General features: G+C 37.0%; 1 protein-coding gene across 1 annotated transcript in view; it reads left to right on the forward strand.

Annotated features, from left to right (window-relative positions):
• Window positions 1-4,444: 4,444 nt before the first annotated feature.
• LOC104010299 (uncharacterized) overlaps window positions 4,445-16,075 on the forward strand; it is a 39,622-nt gene continuing 27,991 nt past the window's right edge. Inside the window, exons 1-4 of the mRNA XM_087742256.1 lie at window positions 4,445-4,502; window positions 5,521-8,010; window positions 10,944-11,126; window positions 14,524-14,691. Coding sequence (XP_087598382.1) covers window positions 4,445-4,502; window positions 5,521-8,010; window positions 10,944-11,126; window positions 14,524-14,691 — 2,899 coding nt within the window. The remainder of the gene's footprint in view (window positions 4,503-5,520; window positions 8,011-10,943; window positions 11,127-14,523; window positions 14,692-16,075) is intronic.

Raw genomic sequence — 16,075 nt, forward strand, 5'->3', positions numbered from 1 at the left:
GGATTCAACGGGGAAGTATTCAGTGAGCTGCCACTGAATGTATTTATAGCCCTGCCTTCTACAACATAAGATACTGAAATTATGAGAGAGAGACTTTCCACCTGAAAGGGCAATTTATACTATCCTAAAAGAACATTAAATATTTTGCAAATGTATTGTGTGACCACAATTCCGATTCAACATTATTAAATATTTTCTCTATATTTTCCTTTCCTTTTTTTAGTTTGTCTTTTCTGCCAGTGTCTCATCATTACTGTATAGATTCACTGAACATGGTTCTTTACAAAACTGAAGAACATGTTTTTCACATAAAATCTCCATTATATAAATATATAAAAGTGAAGTAAAATAACACTTGTATATTCAATTTTACTTCCAATGAGCATTTTTAAGGCAACTTTTCCTGTCTAATAGATGATCTCAGAGGCATATGTTACAAAAATATTTTGCTGCCTTTATTATCACAAAGCTTGTCATCACCTGCATTTTCCTGAAAGAAATACTATTACAGATGTTATTCACAGTAAAAATGAATACATTCTAGGCAGAGCTTTAACTATTGTTATAGTAGAGAGTGATCTTTCACTCAAAAATGCCCTGCAGTCCTGATGCATACAACTAATCCTTACTCAAGCCAATGGGTCTGTTCATGTGACTAGGATTGAAGGTGATGAGATTCCTAATTCTGTTAGCACATCTCAGGTGTAGGACCAACAAAGCAAGAATAGACAAAGACAATGCAAGGAAAACATGCATAGAAAAGATGAGTGAAAAGCAAAGAACTGGTGCCTTTTCTGATGTGGTAAACCTTAGAGGAGAAAGCATAAATTAACATATGGAAATGTAGTTCAGACAACAAAACTATTTGCATCATAAAGGTTCTTTCCAATGTTTACTTGAAAATTACTTTAAGATACCAACAATTTAACACACTGCATGTACAATTAAAATCCATAGTATATAAATATGAAAATTAACATCTGAGAGATAGTAGTCTTAATCACAAATGAACAGTGCAAACAATCATTTTAAATTATAATTTTGATCTACTTACTTCCAATTACAGAAATAACAAAAAAATCCCCAAACAAAACAGCTTAATCATTCTCTTCACCTAGGTCTTACATCTCATCTTTGACCACAGAACAAAATCTGTAATCCTACCACTGTGAGCAACTTTGACCTGTGGCTGTCTCCACTGATGATTTCACTGCTGCATGCTCAGATTATTAAGTTCTAGAAGGTACTAAATCATTTTCTACAATCCTGGCATGCAGAGAACCAACACTACCTTCAGTACTTTCAGATTGTCCCATGCCACTAAAGGCTATTTGAATAGTAGTTGAACTAGTGACCATCTCAGACCTAGAATTTATTCTGCGAAGTTGTATGATGTTTTGCCATGACAAAACCTGGCAAAAACATACATTACAACTATGAGGGGAAACGTAAATGAATATGATGTTCATTTGAATTGAACAATACTTTCTATCTCCTTAATATTCCAGCATCCTTCTTGCAGTGTTTCTGCTTTTCTTTTTGGTATTGTTCAATATTCTTTTCTCTTTTCTACTCCTCCATCCATCTTGAACCATGCTAACCTTATCCCAAAGCCATCATAATTCAAATCCACTGCTAACTGATTACAGTCATGCCTATTATTCTTCCCTAAAAAAAGGCCTTAAACACTTCACGTAATAAATATATTCCTGGCCTGTAAGGTGCATTCAGATTTTCTTTAAAATAAATAGTAATCTGTAGTGCACACAGCTGTACAATTAAGCATCGAATGCAAAGAGGTACTAGAGTAAAACAGGCAGCTGTTCTTGATCTGCAAATAATTTTTAACAGCATTTTAGCAGTGAAGCTTAACAATCACATTTCCTATGTTGAGATTAACCATTTCATTACTGACCATAGGATAGGGAAAAAAAATGGAAGTGGAATTCCTGGGGAAAGGCAAAAAATAGTATAACAAAGGAAAGTATTTTGGAAAGACAACCATTAAGGTCAGGAAGGGGAAGGGGAAAGGGAAGGGGAAGGAACTGTGTAGCATCTTCTTTAGGTTGAATTGAGAGAATTCCTAGAAGTAAAAATACATTCTCAATTACAACTTAATGAAATATAACTGAAACATCAAGTATCACAATCAGATTATGGACCTCTGTTAGGCTGTTGTTCTTATTGTCACAAATATATGCACCAATCTGCAGATCTTACATATCATAAGACACCTCTAAATATAAGTTTGATACTCTTGGCATACTTGCATATGTAGCTCTTTAAGATAATAGTGATTTTTATCTGGAACTGATAGGCACTGCCTCATATCCAAAACTACAGATAAATATCAGTCCTAGCTCTTGCCTCTGTGTCCTTTAAAGCTTTGTATTTGGCTTTAAGATCATAATTCCCACTGAGAATAGAGCTCAGCTGGTAGGTTTGGCTGTCTGTCAAGCTTTGACTAAAGACACCTGGAAAAAACAGAGAGGTATAGTTTAATCCTGAAAATTGACAATGTAAACATTCCAAAGTGTCTGCTGTGAAATAAATACAAAACTTCCTCAGTCTCCCTAGAGTGTCTCCCAAAAACACAGGGGAGAATGCCTGCATTTTTGCAGCCAGCTAGTGGATGTGTTTGTTAGTGCACTGTCATATTCAGTCGTTTAACCTCACACGAAGTTAAAGTTTTCAAAAGTAGATGGCAATGACTGTGTCTTGAAAGAATTTCCTCACAGTTGTTTGGCTAGCTACAGTGACATGTAACATGAGTCTTATAATGTCAATGCAATGATTTAAAAAGCTTTATTCTAATCCTCATTTTTATAACAAAATCCATACATCCCATTACACCAGGTAAGTGTGCAGCCTGAAAAAGTCACTCATGCTCTTTCCACAATGATGTAGTTGATGTACTGATGAACTACCATCTAAAGATGATGATGACAAATAACACTTGCAGTCAGCTGATTTTTCCCAACATAAATCTACTGATTTTCAAGACTATCCCAATGATGTATTAGCAGTTCCAATACTTCTAATTTCAAACAATGTGAATTATCTATTCCAAGGTCATTTAAAATACAATAGAAAATCTTTGGATTAAATAAGCCGAAGCAAATCCTAACACATTGACTTATTTTGGAAAGTTGACTGTTTTCATTATACTTCAATACTGTAAAAAAAAATTTAAAAAAAAAAAACAGTTGTAAGTTTTGGTCAATTGTCCAAGGAAACACCAATCCCAGAAAAAGCTACCAATTCTAATTGGTTAAATAGCCTCTACATAGTAAACCTGCTGCATGGGATACAGACGTCTTCCATCACTACCATGCCTTCAATCAGCACTCAGCCCCCACTGCACAATAGGAATGACAGATGACTTCTGGATTTTAGCTGTTCTGCTCAGTTCAGTATAAATTTAAGATCTCACTTCAGTGATCAGCTGCAAGAAAATGACTGATTAACTAAACATGGATGCAAAGCTCAGCTCCTAGTTGAGGGTTTAGGGATTCTTCATTTGTCTCAGATTATTAAAGGACACGAATAGTAGCATCCATAATGTTTCCCTTGCACTGAGCCTTTTTTGATACCACGTTTCTTCGGGCCTGTTAAATTCAGACAGTGAAATTTCTCACAGGCCCATGGAGAAACACAAATAAACTTTAATTCTTATTTTCTTGATCTTATGACAAGAATAATATATAAAAATTAATTATTAGAGGTTTTCCACCACCATTTAGTTTTGAGTTGATTATATCTTCCATACTAAGCCAGCATTAATTGTTAATCTTTCTTACATTTAACAAGTTCACCTATGAGATGAAAAAAATCTGAGACAATTCACTTCTTCCCACAAAAAGATGCAAGGGACAACCCAAACTGTGAGATATACAGTGGTCTTGGTTTGCTCTGCATGCAGCTTAGTTATGCACTTAGTCCCAGTTTCAGCCTTTTATTCTCTTATATTAAGTCTGAGTTTTTCTGAAGAGAAAAAACAATTATTATTAAGTATTTCATTATGTATATAAATAAGATTGAATTTTATATGAATGCTTAAAACAAAATATTAATCTCTAAAAATCAGAATCCGATAAAATCATAGGCTGGAAAAGGTCAGCCACAGCCCAGATCTTCCACAGACTTCAAAGAGTGTTGTTTCAGGCCCCATAGCTGATATGATCAGACCTTGATTTTAAGCTATTATTTAGAAGCCTTTGAAAATTTGGTCGTAAATAACCAAGAGAAGAAAATAGATGCATTGGTACCTGCTCTAGCACCTTTCTATTTTGCATTGTAACCAGTCAGTTCTCATACAGGAGAAAAGACAAGTCAGAGAGCTTGAGAGAGTTAAAGCAAAATTATTCCAGAGAAACTTTCTTATTATCCAATGTTTTCCCTCCCACACAGAAGAGTGGAATCCAGATGCCCTCAGTTCTTAGAAATGAGTAGAAAAAGAAGAAAAAGCTGCAAGGGCAGAAAGAGCTCTGATTCCAGAGAATGTAAGTTTACAGAAATGTTTAATTTGAAGTAAAAACATCAGAATCATAGGTGGTTATTCTCCATTTACTCATCAAGATAGAAATCCATCTTTGTGCCCAAAGCTGTTTGTCAAATTGGAAATATTTACACTCAAGTGTGGGCACATACAGATAATGTCTTGATGAGGCTAGTTGTTTTATTTTAGTTGAGCTGCTATCCTATCTATTTCTGGCAAAGTCTTTCCAAAGATGCTGATGTTTAATTGCCTCAAATTTTCAGCATTCTTACTGTAAATTTCTCAACGTTGTCTAAGTTTAACATCTTGTTTTAATCCTGCTTAGGTAGATGTCACTGTAAACTGTTATCCTCTAACACACCTGACCTCTTCTAAAAAAAGCCTAAGCAAGGCAGAATTTTCTGTAATTGTATAAATGCCATGAAATCTTGCCTAGTACAGTTCCCACCAGGAAACAGTATTTTCTTCTCCTTTGAGCAGGGGGCTGTGGCTCACACCTTGTGGCAATGTGCCACTGATCTGCTCTGCGATTGTGACAATATTCATTAATCCCTTTGTTTGCTCACTTGTAAAAGGATTAGAAAAGTCAAGTTCCATGTCATTTACTGCAAACTGCAAACATGCAATGGGATATTGATTGTCCCAGTGTGTTCACAGGAATGAAGTAAATACTGAGAGGAGTAATGGAAGTAAAAAGGGTAGATCTTTCTAAATGCAAATAGAATACCTTATCTCCTAACAACTATACAACTTTCTGGAAAAAAAAATGTTAATATATTAGTTTCCTCCAATCAGAGTGAGTTAACATGGCCTACCCTGTGTATCTGACTTCACATTATTATCAGACAATTAAGACAAAAGAAGTTAATATTGACATTAAAAAATAATGTGGACAATACACTACACTTTAAAGATAAAATAGGCATTTTCTATGAAAAGTGTCTCAAAGCTAATCATACATTTGTGATACTGCTTACCAAGTCATGGGAAAAATGTTTTTTCTCTTTTTCACCTTAAATTAGATGAACAGTTGTCACCCATTTGTAAATGCCAGCAAAATGTAGGAAGCCTTGAAAATAAAGCAGATGAGGCTCTGGCTCACTTCACTGAGCCATTGGATGTAAAAGGTACTGAAGAAAATGGAAAAGATCATGAAAACAAGAATCAGAGTAGCTCAGATGCATCTGAAGGTAGAGACCTTGATAACATATCAGACAGCGAAAAAGAAGGAAAGAAGGAAAAGAACTACCCTCCTCAAATGTTCTCTCCTCAGCAAGATGAAATCCTGGCTACAGTAACTTTTGGTGAATCAGAGGGCTCATCCACAGGAAAAATTACACTGTGGGGCAAGCCAGACTCTGCAGAGCCCGTTAGCTTGGCCACTGGAAAAATTACTGCAGAAGTAAAATATGGTTCTTTTAATGTGAAAGTAGAAATTAAGAATGTTTCTTTGCTTGATTCTGGAACAAACCTTGTACCTGAAAAAGGGAAAAGTTCAAAGAACAATAAACACTGTAATGAAAGACAATACCAGAAAAGCCAGTGTTCAAAATGTTCAAAGTACCCATGTCCTTCAGCTAACCATTCAGCAGAACACAATGGGAAATATAAGGGATCCTCTAAACATAAAATTCAAACTGCCATTGCCATCAACAAAAATGGCTCCCTGAAAATGAACATTGAAGCAAAGGAAATTAAAGTGGAATATACTGGCAGAAAGAAAAATCTCAAGGTTAACATCAAACCTGGTGAACAGGCACAGAGCAAAACCTGCAACAGGGAACAGGAAGATACATATTGGAGTGAAACAGATTATTCTGTACCAGAGGCACCTTGCATTACAGATTGTGAATCATCTTTTAGCTTTCATGAAAAAGTAGACTGTGCATTCCCAGATGGGCGTACACTTCTCCCTCCACCTAAAGAATTTGCTGACTGTGACAAAATGCATTTGGATACAATTGCAGAGGGAGTATCTTTGTACCCTGCTAATGACAGGAAGAAATGTGACAGCCTCTCTACAGCCTTGAGAATTTGGGGGGAAGAAAATTATTTCTGTAAACATAACAAAAAGGACTATGAAGACCACACCAGTGAAAAGGAAGGTTTTTCAAAAGATAAAATACTTTTCTCAAAAATAAATAATACAAATTGTCTTGTAGCTAGTAATACCTTGAATAACCCACATGCTGGGAAGGAGCATATCAGTAAGAACAAAGTATTAGGTCAAGAAAGAAATAACTGTGACAAATGCAGAGACACAGGGCAAAAACCAGCAAGAAGAAAGTCTTTCCCAGATACTACCCTTGATGTACCATCACCAGTTCACCTTAGAAGGGATTCTGGCTTTTATTCATTGCCATCCTTAAAAGTATTGCCTAAGGAGACCAAAGGAGGAGATGTCTATAACAGGAACTCACACATTCATACCAGCTATACAGAACTTTGTAAGTGTCCTGACTTGAATTCCTCAGTGAGAAGTTCGAGAGGTCGTAAGTCTTCCTGTCAGTATGCTTTCACATCATTTGATCATAATGTTACCATTTATCCATCTGAGCCTGAAGAAAGTCTAGATGACACTTGTTTACTGAATCACTATGCAGACTATGTGGGGCAAGGTGAAGAAACAAAAGAAACATTAATGGAGAATCTTCATTCCAGTGGTACTATAAATGAGAAAAAAGATAATGGGCATGCAGAGCCTCTGAGAAACGTAGCCATATGGGAGGAAGACTCTGAGTCTATCAAAGGTGCTTTAGATGAAGGGACACCAGAGTACAACTGTCTAGAAAAGCACACTGAATTGCAGAACAAAGCTCAGCTGGTACAGGTCTCTCCACATTCTAGAAGCCCTTCAGATGAACTTATTAATGACAAGGAAAATCCAAATTATGCATCTACTGAAAGTGCCCCAAACCAACTTCCAGCTTTACAGCAAAATACTCCCCCACCCACTGCAGAGCCTGAGGTAACAAAGAAAAGGAGAGCGTCAGTAATGACTGTGATAACTGGAGAACTAGAACGAAGACTCATCGAAGGTGACACTAAATTGATACCTGATTCCTTCGGCTCAACAGTAAGAAAAGAGCCTAAACTTCCCTGTAGTATACATGAAAAATTCTTGCTGTCACCCTTGCTATTAGATCCCAATGAGCATGACATAAATAATGAATCAGAAAACTTTTCTGAGATACAAGACATATCTGGGAATACCCTTGTTGAATCCAGTTGCCATAATGATTCAGCACAGGCTGCCATATTATCTACCTCTTCAGCATATACAGAAAAGAAAGAGAATTTCACAGAACATTCAACTGTCAAGGAAAGATGGGAGAACTTTTGCAGTGAACAGCCAGCTGATGATAGCTTAAGGAGAGAGCCTGGAGCACATCAACTACCTCAGGTAGCCAAATCCAACTCTGATGAAGTTGAGAAAAAGATTGAAATGAAAGAAGATTTTCATCAGAATGCAGATATCCCCCCATCATCAATAAAACAGATTAGTCAGAAAGGTAGGTGTCATAAGATTTTTGGAGTTAATATCACTTAAACACCTTCTGCATAGGTGATTTAGTGCTTTGGGGACATCTTTTATTGGGAAAATGAAAGCATATTATAACTTTACAAAGAGATTATATTGGTATGCTTGGCCATTTGGTTATAAGATGCAGTTATTGTGTTGAGGATCCTAGGAGCCATCTTGAAGAGCCAAGTAAATTAAATTAAAAAGATAAAGACAGTTTTACTGCAGCTTTGTTCAATAAGTGGGTTTTCTACAATAAACAGTCAACCCATCCTGTACATCTAGTGAGAGAAGCAAACACCAAAACAGGAAGGGTTTTTTTGCAGTTGCCATGTGGCATGAACTCGGAGCTCTAGTCAGTGTTTAAAACCGTATGAATCTGTTTCTGGAATCCATGTGATCTAAGTAAATACTGAATTCTAAGTACATCTCAGTCGTAATTCTGGCTGAGCCTTTATGTATCATGCAATGACCATAGTGGGTCATGTAAACTTTTTTTCTCCTCTCTTTATGATGTAGTTAAGAAAACTGCATATGAAAAAGAATTATTTTTAATAGCTAATCTTTTACAAACTTTCTTGTCTTCCCTTCTGTAATCCATCTACCCATATCCATAACTGGTCACTTAAAAGGAGTGTTTTGAATCATAAGAAAATAAAGCCATACTGGGACACTGCACACACTACAATGTAAGCTTTTCACACATATGTGTGTTTGTGTTTTTTAAATATCAGTCCAAACACTTTAATTTTAATTTTTTAATATTTATCAAGTTATATGCAAATATAACTCAGATTGGATTGTCCTCTCCAGAAGTGAATGTTTCCAGCAGGTTTGGAGGTTAGGAGTTTTATACTGTTCATACATACTTACTTTCTTATCATGGGAAAATATCTTCAAGAATCTCACTAAAAAGCATCAGAAAGTTTTTAATAATCTTTCTAGTTCACGTTACCTGCAGAAAATACTAGTATGTCTGTCTTAGAGCTGGGGGGAATGTCCTATGAGGAGCAGCTAAGGACTTTGGGCTTGTCTAGTTTGGAGAAAAGGAGGCTCGGGGGCGGCCTCATTGCTCTCTACAGCTTCCTGAGGAGGGGAAGCAGAGAGAGAGGTGCTCGTCTCTTCTCCCAGGGATCCAGTGACAGGACACATGGGAATGGTTCAAAGCTGAGTCAGCGTAGGTTCAGACTTGACATTAGGAAACATTTCCTTACCAAGACTGTGGTCAAGCACTGCAACAGGGTTCCTAGAGAGGTGGTCGATGCTCCATGCCAGTTATTGTGTAAGAGGCATTTGGACAATGCGCTTAATAACGTGCTTTAACTTTTGGCCCTGAAGTAGTCAGGCAGTTGGACTAGATGATCATTGTAGATCCCTTCCAGCTGAAATAGTCTATTCTATGTTCTCCAAGGTTGTCTTGTTTGGCACTGGTAATGGAAATTTCAAAAATACCTGAAGTCTATATAGACTACATAGATATAGTATATAGGTAGATATTGCTATATAGATCAATATCTAAAATACTAAAATAAATAGAGAATTAATTAAATGGAAATCTCTCTAGAACAAGGTATAGAAAGAAGACAGTGGAGGAAATGTCCATGCTCAAAAACATTGACTTCTCATACATTAGACCTCAGTGGTTAAACACACTGCACAGAAGTGAGGTGTTGCTCTTTCTTGCATTTTGATTTCATACTCTCCTCTTCCCTTTTTCCCCTTGCTAATAATTATCTATCTGTGTTCTTTCTCTTATCTATCATGTTGCCTGGTCTGTAACTTTCGTCCGCTTTTGGTCTATGGTTGTATTTTGATTTTCCATGTGTGTTATTCTTAGCAATGCTGTGGAGGTCCTACCTTAAATGAGTAAATATATACACGCAGAAAGAAGTATAAGCATTAAAGTTTTAAAACTCATTAACGTCAATTAAAGTCCACTTGTAATGTAGGAGTACCAACCTACTTAGTCAAGACATTGAGCACAAGGGGTAATGTGGGACTCCCTGTGCTCAGTAATTCAGTGACGCTGGAAAGGAAACGTGGCATTTTTCAACAAAGAGTGAAAGCATCTAGAACAGAGGAGAAAAACTGATGCAAATGTTTTAAACAGGATGGGGGAGAGGACTCCAGGCAGTCTAGAAGTCTGCTGGTGTTGTGGGAACTTAATTATTATCAGAGGGGCAAGGACTCATGCAAAGGGCACTGCAAAGGCACTAGAAGAAATCAGGTTCCTGACTCTCAGCAATAGTCAGCTGCCCTGGAAAAGGGGCTCAGTGACACAGGTCTCTGATGAAGATCTGACTGAAGCCAGAAAGAAGCTACTGAGCCAAGAGAGTGCTTACACAATCCTCTAGGGAGCCTGTTGAGGCTGGGCTCACTTTCTCCCTATTTGCCCTTGACAGTGGGTACAGTTGCATTTTCAGAACAGAATCTAACACCAAGTCTGTTTTTCCAATTGTTGTTTTAGCTGAAATAGTAATACAACAAATAAATGTATACTGCCCTACCTAGAAAGGTATATCCTCCTTTTATCTGCATGTGTGTCTTGCAAGATTTTTAATGTTTAAATAGCACTTTATATATCTACATACTGACTCCTTCAAAAATGTATGAACACTTGTAAATAAAATCCATGAGCAATTTACATGTTTCTGCATAAAAATGGTGCCATACAAATGGCTACATGGGTATTTAACTATACAGATACAACTACCACAAGGTAATCGCATATACTTTTCTCTGCATGAAGACCTCAATTAGTCTAAAATATATACTTTATGAGTATTTTCAGTATTATTTGGTATTTTCATTTCTGTGTTTGATTAGGTTATTCTTGTATTTTAGAATGTGGAAATTTAAAACAGTGTAATTGCTTAAGTTGTCTTGCACATACCTCACAAACAATGTCTGGTTATAATTTAGACTTGAAATCGGAAATGAATAAAACCAGAAAGCTACCTTTGATGAAAGACACCAGAGCAAGTGATAGCTCCCAGGAAGAAGCAATAGACCAGTGGGCCAGGAGACGGAAACAGTTCAAAGACAGCAAAAAATGCAGTTCAACTGGAGGAAGCTCCATAAACAGCACAATCACTGAGGGATCAAGTGAGTCTTATGATTAGTATTCTTTCTCCTTTGTGTGACTGACATTCTGACAGCGTTTTCAGCTAAGGAAATTGATCTTCAATTCATAACCTGAGTCTCTGTCTTCGTCATTATCCTGAGAAATCATATTTTATTCAATTGAACTATTCCTCACTATGGGAGTTAGTGTACTCTCTCCTTCATATAACCAAGCAAACAACCTGACTGAAAACAAGTTGATTGTGCCATCCTTGTCCATATGCAATTAATATTAAGACAAGCTCTAGGCACAGACAAACAGGTAATCACTTATGGCAGCAGCTTTGAGGGTGTAACAAAAATAATAATCCTGATGCTTACTTTGCTTATGTCAAAGCCATGGTGAGCTGCGAGTCCTTCTCTCCTCACTAAGACAACCACCTGCTCCACCTTTTATCTTCACGCTTGTTGCCTAGATTGTCCTTCGCTGTCCCTCCAGTTACTGGAACAGTTAGTCCTGTAACTGACTCATTAAGAAATCTGTCACCTTGCCATATGCTTGAGCCTATACCAAACTCATCAGCTTAGATCGCATGGGAAGGAATTCTAAAGATGAACTACTTAATGAATTTACATTTCATGCAGATGGAGTCCCCAAGTAAGGATTGCACAGTCTAGGAGAGAACATATGTGGTATTTTTTACTTCACACTGCCTTTGCCTCCTGTTTTGCTATTTTAGTAATGTAAGAAGTACTTTGTACAGATGAAGAAACGTGCACTTCCCTGTGGAAATATTTTGTGATATAATGATTACTTTTGGTGAGGGAAGTTTTATTTGTAGATGTATAACCTCCTTTTTGAAGAAGGTTAAATGCAAACCTATAGAAGACTGACAGCTGTAAGACTTCAGTGCAGGTCCAATACAAGATAAACTGTAAATATGTTCTGTCCCTGTACTGAAGAGGTAAGTTCTACATCTGCAGGGCGTCAATTCACTACCTAAACATAGGTGTCAGTTGCCAGCCGGGATGCCAACAGGGTTCTGAGATACGTGACCTAGAGGGCACCCACACCTTTTTGAAGCAGTAACTGGACAGCAAGTGAGATACCCTAAGGCATCTAATATGGTACTAGCCACCTATGTACAGATAACGGAGGCAATCCCTAAGTTTTTAATGCCTGTTAACAAAACAGTGAGGATGACTGACATTTCATGTGGAAATGAAAAAGCTGTGTATTGGTAGCAGTTTCCATTCTTTGCCCCTAAGACAGATTCAAGTCCACCAAGATACATACACCAAGATAAACTGCTCATTGATTTCTACAGTAATGTCTCTTGAATATAAAGCTGGACCATGAATTTTAATAGATAAGGCACACGCTGATTTCATAGCGAAAATAGAAAACAAACAACAACAACAACAACAAACCAAACAAGCAAACAGAAAGACCAAGTTGCAAGAACTAGAATTGCTTTCCTTGTGACAAAGCTTTTGGTAGCACATGGCATGAACCTGAAGTGGCCTCCAGAACAGGTGAGCGAGCAGACAATTCTGTCATAAATCGTAGTATCTAATCTTTTTGGATAGTATGCTGCAGGTCTGAGACTTCTGTCCCTTTTGCTTTGGTAGCTAGGCTGTTCCCTGGTGACTTGAGACAGCTCTAATTGTTATTTGGAAGCAACAGCTCTTTACATGCTTACTTCAGCAGCTGAGAAGAACCTAAGTGCATTTTGTTCCTGACACTCATAAACTGCTGTTTGACATCTGTGCCAAAAGCTCAAGGGGGGAGAGGTGAAAAGACATTCAAGAAATGTCTTGGCATAACTCCATAATGGCAGCATGGCAGTATTTATTTCTGTGGTTTTTTGCCTATTGGTCACATTTTAAGGTCTACTACAATTATAACAATTCAGTATTAAACTGGCAAAATACTGTGCTGTACTCAACTGCTTGTTGCTATTCTAGGTTTTCTTAACTTATAAATTTATGGTAGGAAGCTAAGATGTGCTTTAAATATATCAGCCTAGTAGTATTTATTTATTTGTTTGGGGGTTTTTTTTGTTTATTTTATTTTATTTACTAGTAGCTTTTTATTCAGTTAATCATGCCATCTCATACTTTCTGCATAATAAGGGAGAAGCCAGTGGATGTGGAGTATTTGTCCACATATATACAGTTAAGCGAACTGTCAAGGTGAAAAAAGACTGCCAGCTAGATGTATCCAGGAGGTAACTTGCTGAACAAAACTAAATAAAGGTTAATTTTTATCTTTGCTGTTTTGAAACTGGAATTATTCTGCATAATTGCCACATCAAACACAGGATAAACAAAGCAAACAGATCCTTTCTCCAGCTGCATTAAATCTAGCCGCATTATGCCAGGCATTTTGTACTGAAAGAAGCATGATTTTTTTTTCCCTCTCAGACAACTTATACTAAAGCATTTTTTCAGTCTATCTGTTAACGCAGCCTCTGATGGTTTATACTTTTATATACCTTTCACCATCCAGTTTTAGCTTTGAAGTTCAAGCTCCAGGTCTGCTTTGGAAGTTGTCATACTATTCAATAGCCTTTTTCTCCACAGTCAAACTGCTGTTTATAGCCTCCCTGTCACACAACCAGCTGCCTGCTGTCCTGTCTCTTGTGAGGCTGAACATTACTGCTTTTTCCTTTAGCAGAGAATTAGAGCTCTCCTCCATCTCCATGTTAATCGGGATGACATGGTTTGACTCAGTGGACTCATTGCAAGACATTGTGAATGTAAATTAATATAAAATACGAATCTGAAAATCCTCATGATAACCCATGTAACATCATACAAATATTTAACAACCTAGGACAAGACAGAAGTTCTATATTAAAAACAAAACAAAGCAAAGCAAAGCAAAGCAAAACAAAACAAAACAAAACAAAACAAAACAAAACAAAACAAAACAATTATTTCCTCACCTACTTTTTAATAAAACTAAATACATACATCTGGAAGAGCTAAGATTAAGCAAACAGCCAATATGGTCATTATTACCTGAGTCATGCCAGTTACTTTTCAGCTTCTCATTTTTCTTCCCATATGCACTGAACTCATGTTAAATTTCTGGAAAACTTGTTTGGTTTCCTAATCAAATGGGCTGCATATGAAAGCTTAACAATTGGCTAAAGCCAGACTTCTTTTAAAGAGGTGCAGCTCCTGTTTTGACCATTTGAATTAAGACTTCACTTCGCATTCAAGTTTAGCATTCAATAGCATCCAATATTGTGATCTTGTATTTGGACATCTTTGCAGACTGCCCCTTTAACAGCAGCAAAATTGCAGAACTAATACAAAGAGTTCATTAAGAAGCTTGTGGCAGTTCTTCCATGCTGACTCGCTGAGGTCTGTTATTCTTCATGCATTTTCCCTACTGACATTACTTTTACTTGTTTTATCCTCATGACAGTAAATTCAGAGGATGCTCGGTCAGTAGATCTGGGACTACATTCTGAAAATGAGGACAGAGGTTTTTATACAGAAAACTTTCATTCTGCTTCCTGGGTTTTCAGAGGAGATGATGTCTCTCCGGATAATAGTCCTAGATGTCTCAGCAAAAGGCCTAGACCAGTGGCAAGTAAGTTGGCTAAAGCAACAGGTAATAAATGTCATAAAACTGTATTTATTTTGGGCACTCTGAGGATTCCATGGGATCAACATTTTGGAGAAGATGCTGGATGCTTATGCTGAAGACAGGAAAAAGAGCAACTCAAGAAGCTGAAAGATTATAAAAAAACGTAAATAAGTAGTTCTTATTTAGCTACTGTCTTGCAAAATATCATTATTACTTGACAAAATTGATACTGGTAAAAGGTCATAATTAAACCTCATCTCTTGCTGCACGATAAGGGTAGAAGCAATGTAATTTCATAGCTTCTTCAGGCATGGCAAAATCATAGAGAGCTATTTGTGGACATAAAGTGTAATAATGGTCATAAAATCTGTTCTCCATCAAACTTTCAAACATAGTAGATCCAGAAAGAAAAGAATCAAGTTTGCTATGGGCAAGAAGGGTTGTTCTATTTGTAGTTCAAACATTGTCATGCAAACAGATATAGTGAGTAACATTTGCAGGGGGATGGGAGGTTTTCCTTCACTTCCCAAATGTTAAATTACTGAAAAGAAACACAGTTCAAAGAACTAAGACAAACTGAAACACCCCTGTAGCTTTCCAGGAGATAGTTCTTTGCTGGAGCTCATAAATCATTCACAATATGAGAGAAAACGAATGTCCTCTATAAATCTCCAGATATGAAAAAATCTCCCTTAAAATATATAAGAATATTCTGGAGAGCCATTTTGATTGCTTCTTCTCCCAGAGGAAAGCTCAGAAGTTCAGCAAGATAGTTAAAGCAGTATTGAAGTACTGATGCACTTTTAGACAGGTAACATCAATTGGCCTGCTAGTAAAGTAACCTTTAAAGCAATCTCTGTCTTCCAAATAGTACACGATTTGAAGACAAAACAGCTGTCATAAATTATTATTAAATTGGCCTCCATTAAACAAACCCAGTAAAACAGTCAAATGATCAAAAGCAGATAGCAGATACTCTGAGAATTCAAATTTACACTGGAGTCCTTCATAAGTATAAGATTTACTAATGAGCCAGACCATCTGAGACACAATAATAATACTAGACCCTGAGAAAAAGTTGGAAGTAGGCAATTAGACCCCGATCTTCCTTTTTACTGAGGGTGATCCCTTTACGTGTTAAATTCTGCTGACTTGAAAGACATTTCACATGAGTACAGCCACTGGTGGCAAGAGGTGCCAGTGTGGTGGGGGGTTGGACTAGAGGACAGGGAGGCAGTGGGAGCAGGGAGTGGACAGGGAAGGGTAGACAAAAGGAGAAGAAACAATTGGTATCCAGAAGATCGAGACCTTCTAAAATATAAAGAGAATGAAACTACAAGCAACAGATTTAAACTCATTTAGAGTGTATTTTGTATTTGCAGCTTAG

The sequence above is a fragment of the Nipponia nippon genome, unplaced genomic scaffold (genome assembly GCF_047370975.1).
Source record: "Nipponia nippon isolate SJK-2023a ecotype South Korea unplaced genomic scaffold, ASM4737097v1 scaffold_8, whole genome shotgun sequence".
NCBI lineage: Eukaryota > Metazoa > Chordata > Aves > Pelecaniformes > Threskiornithidae > Nipponia > Nipponia nippon.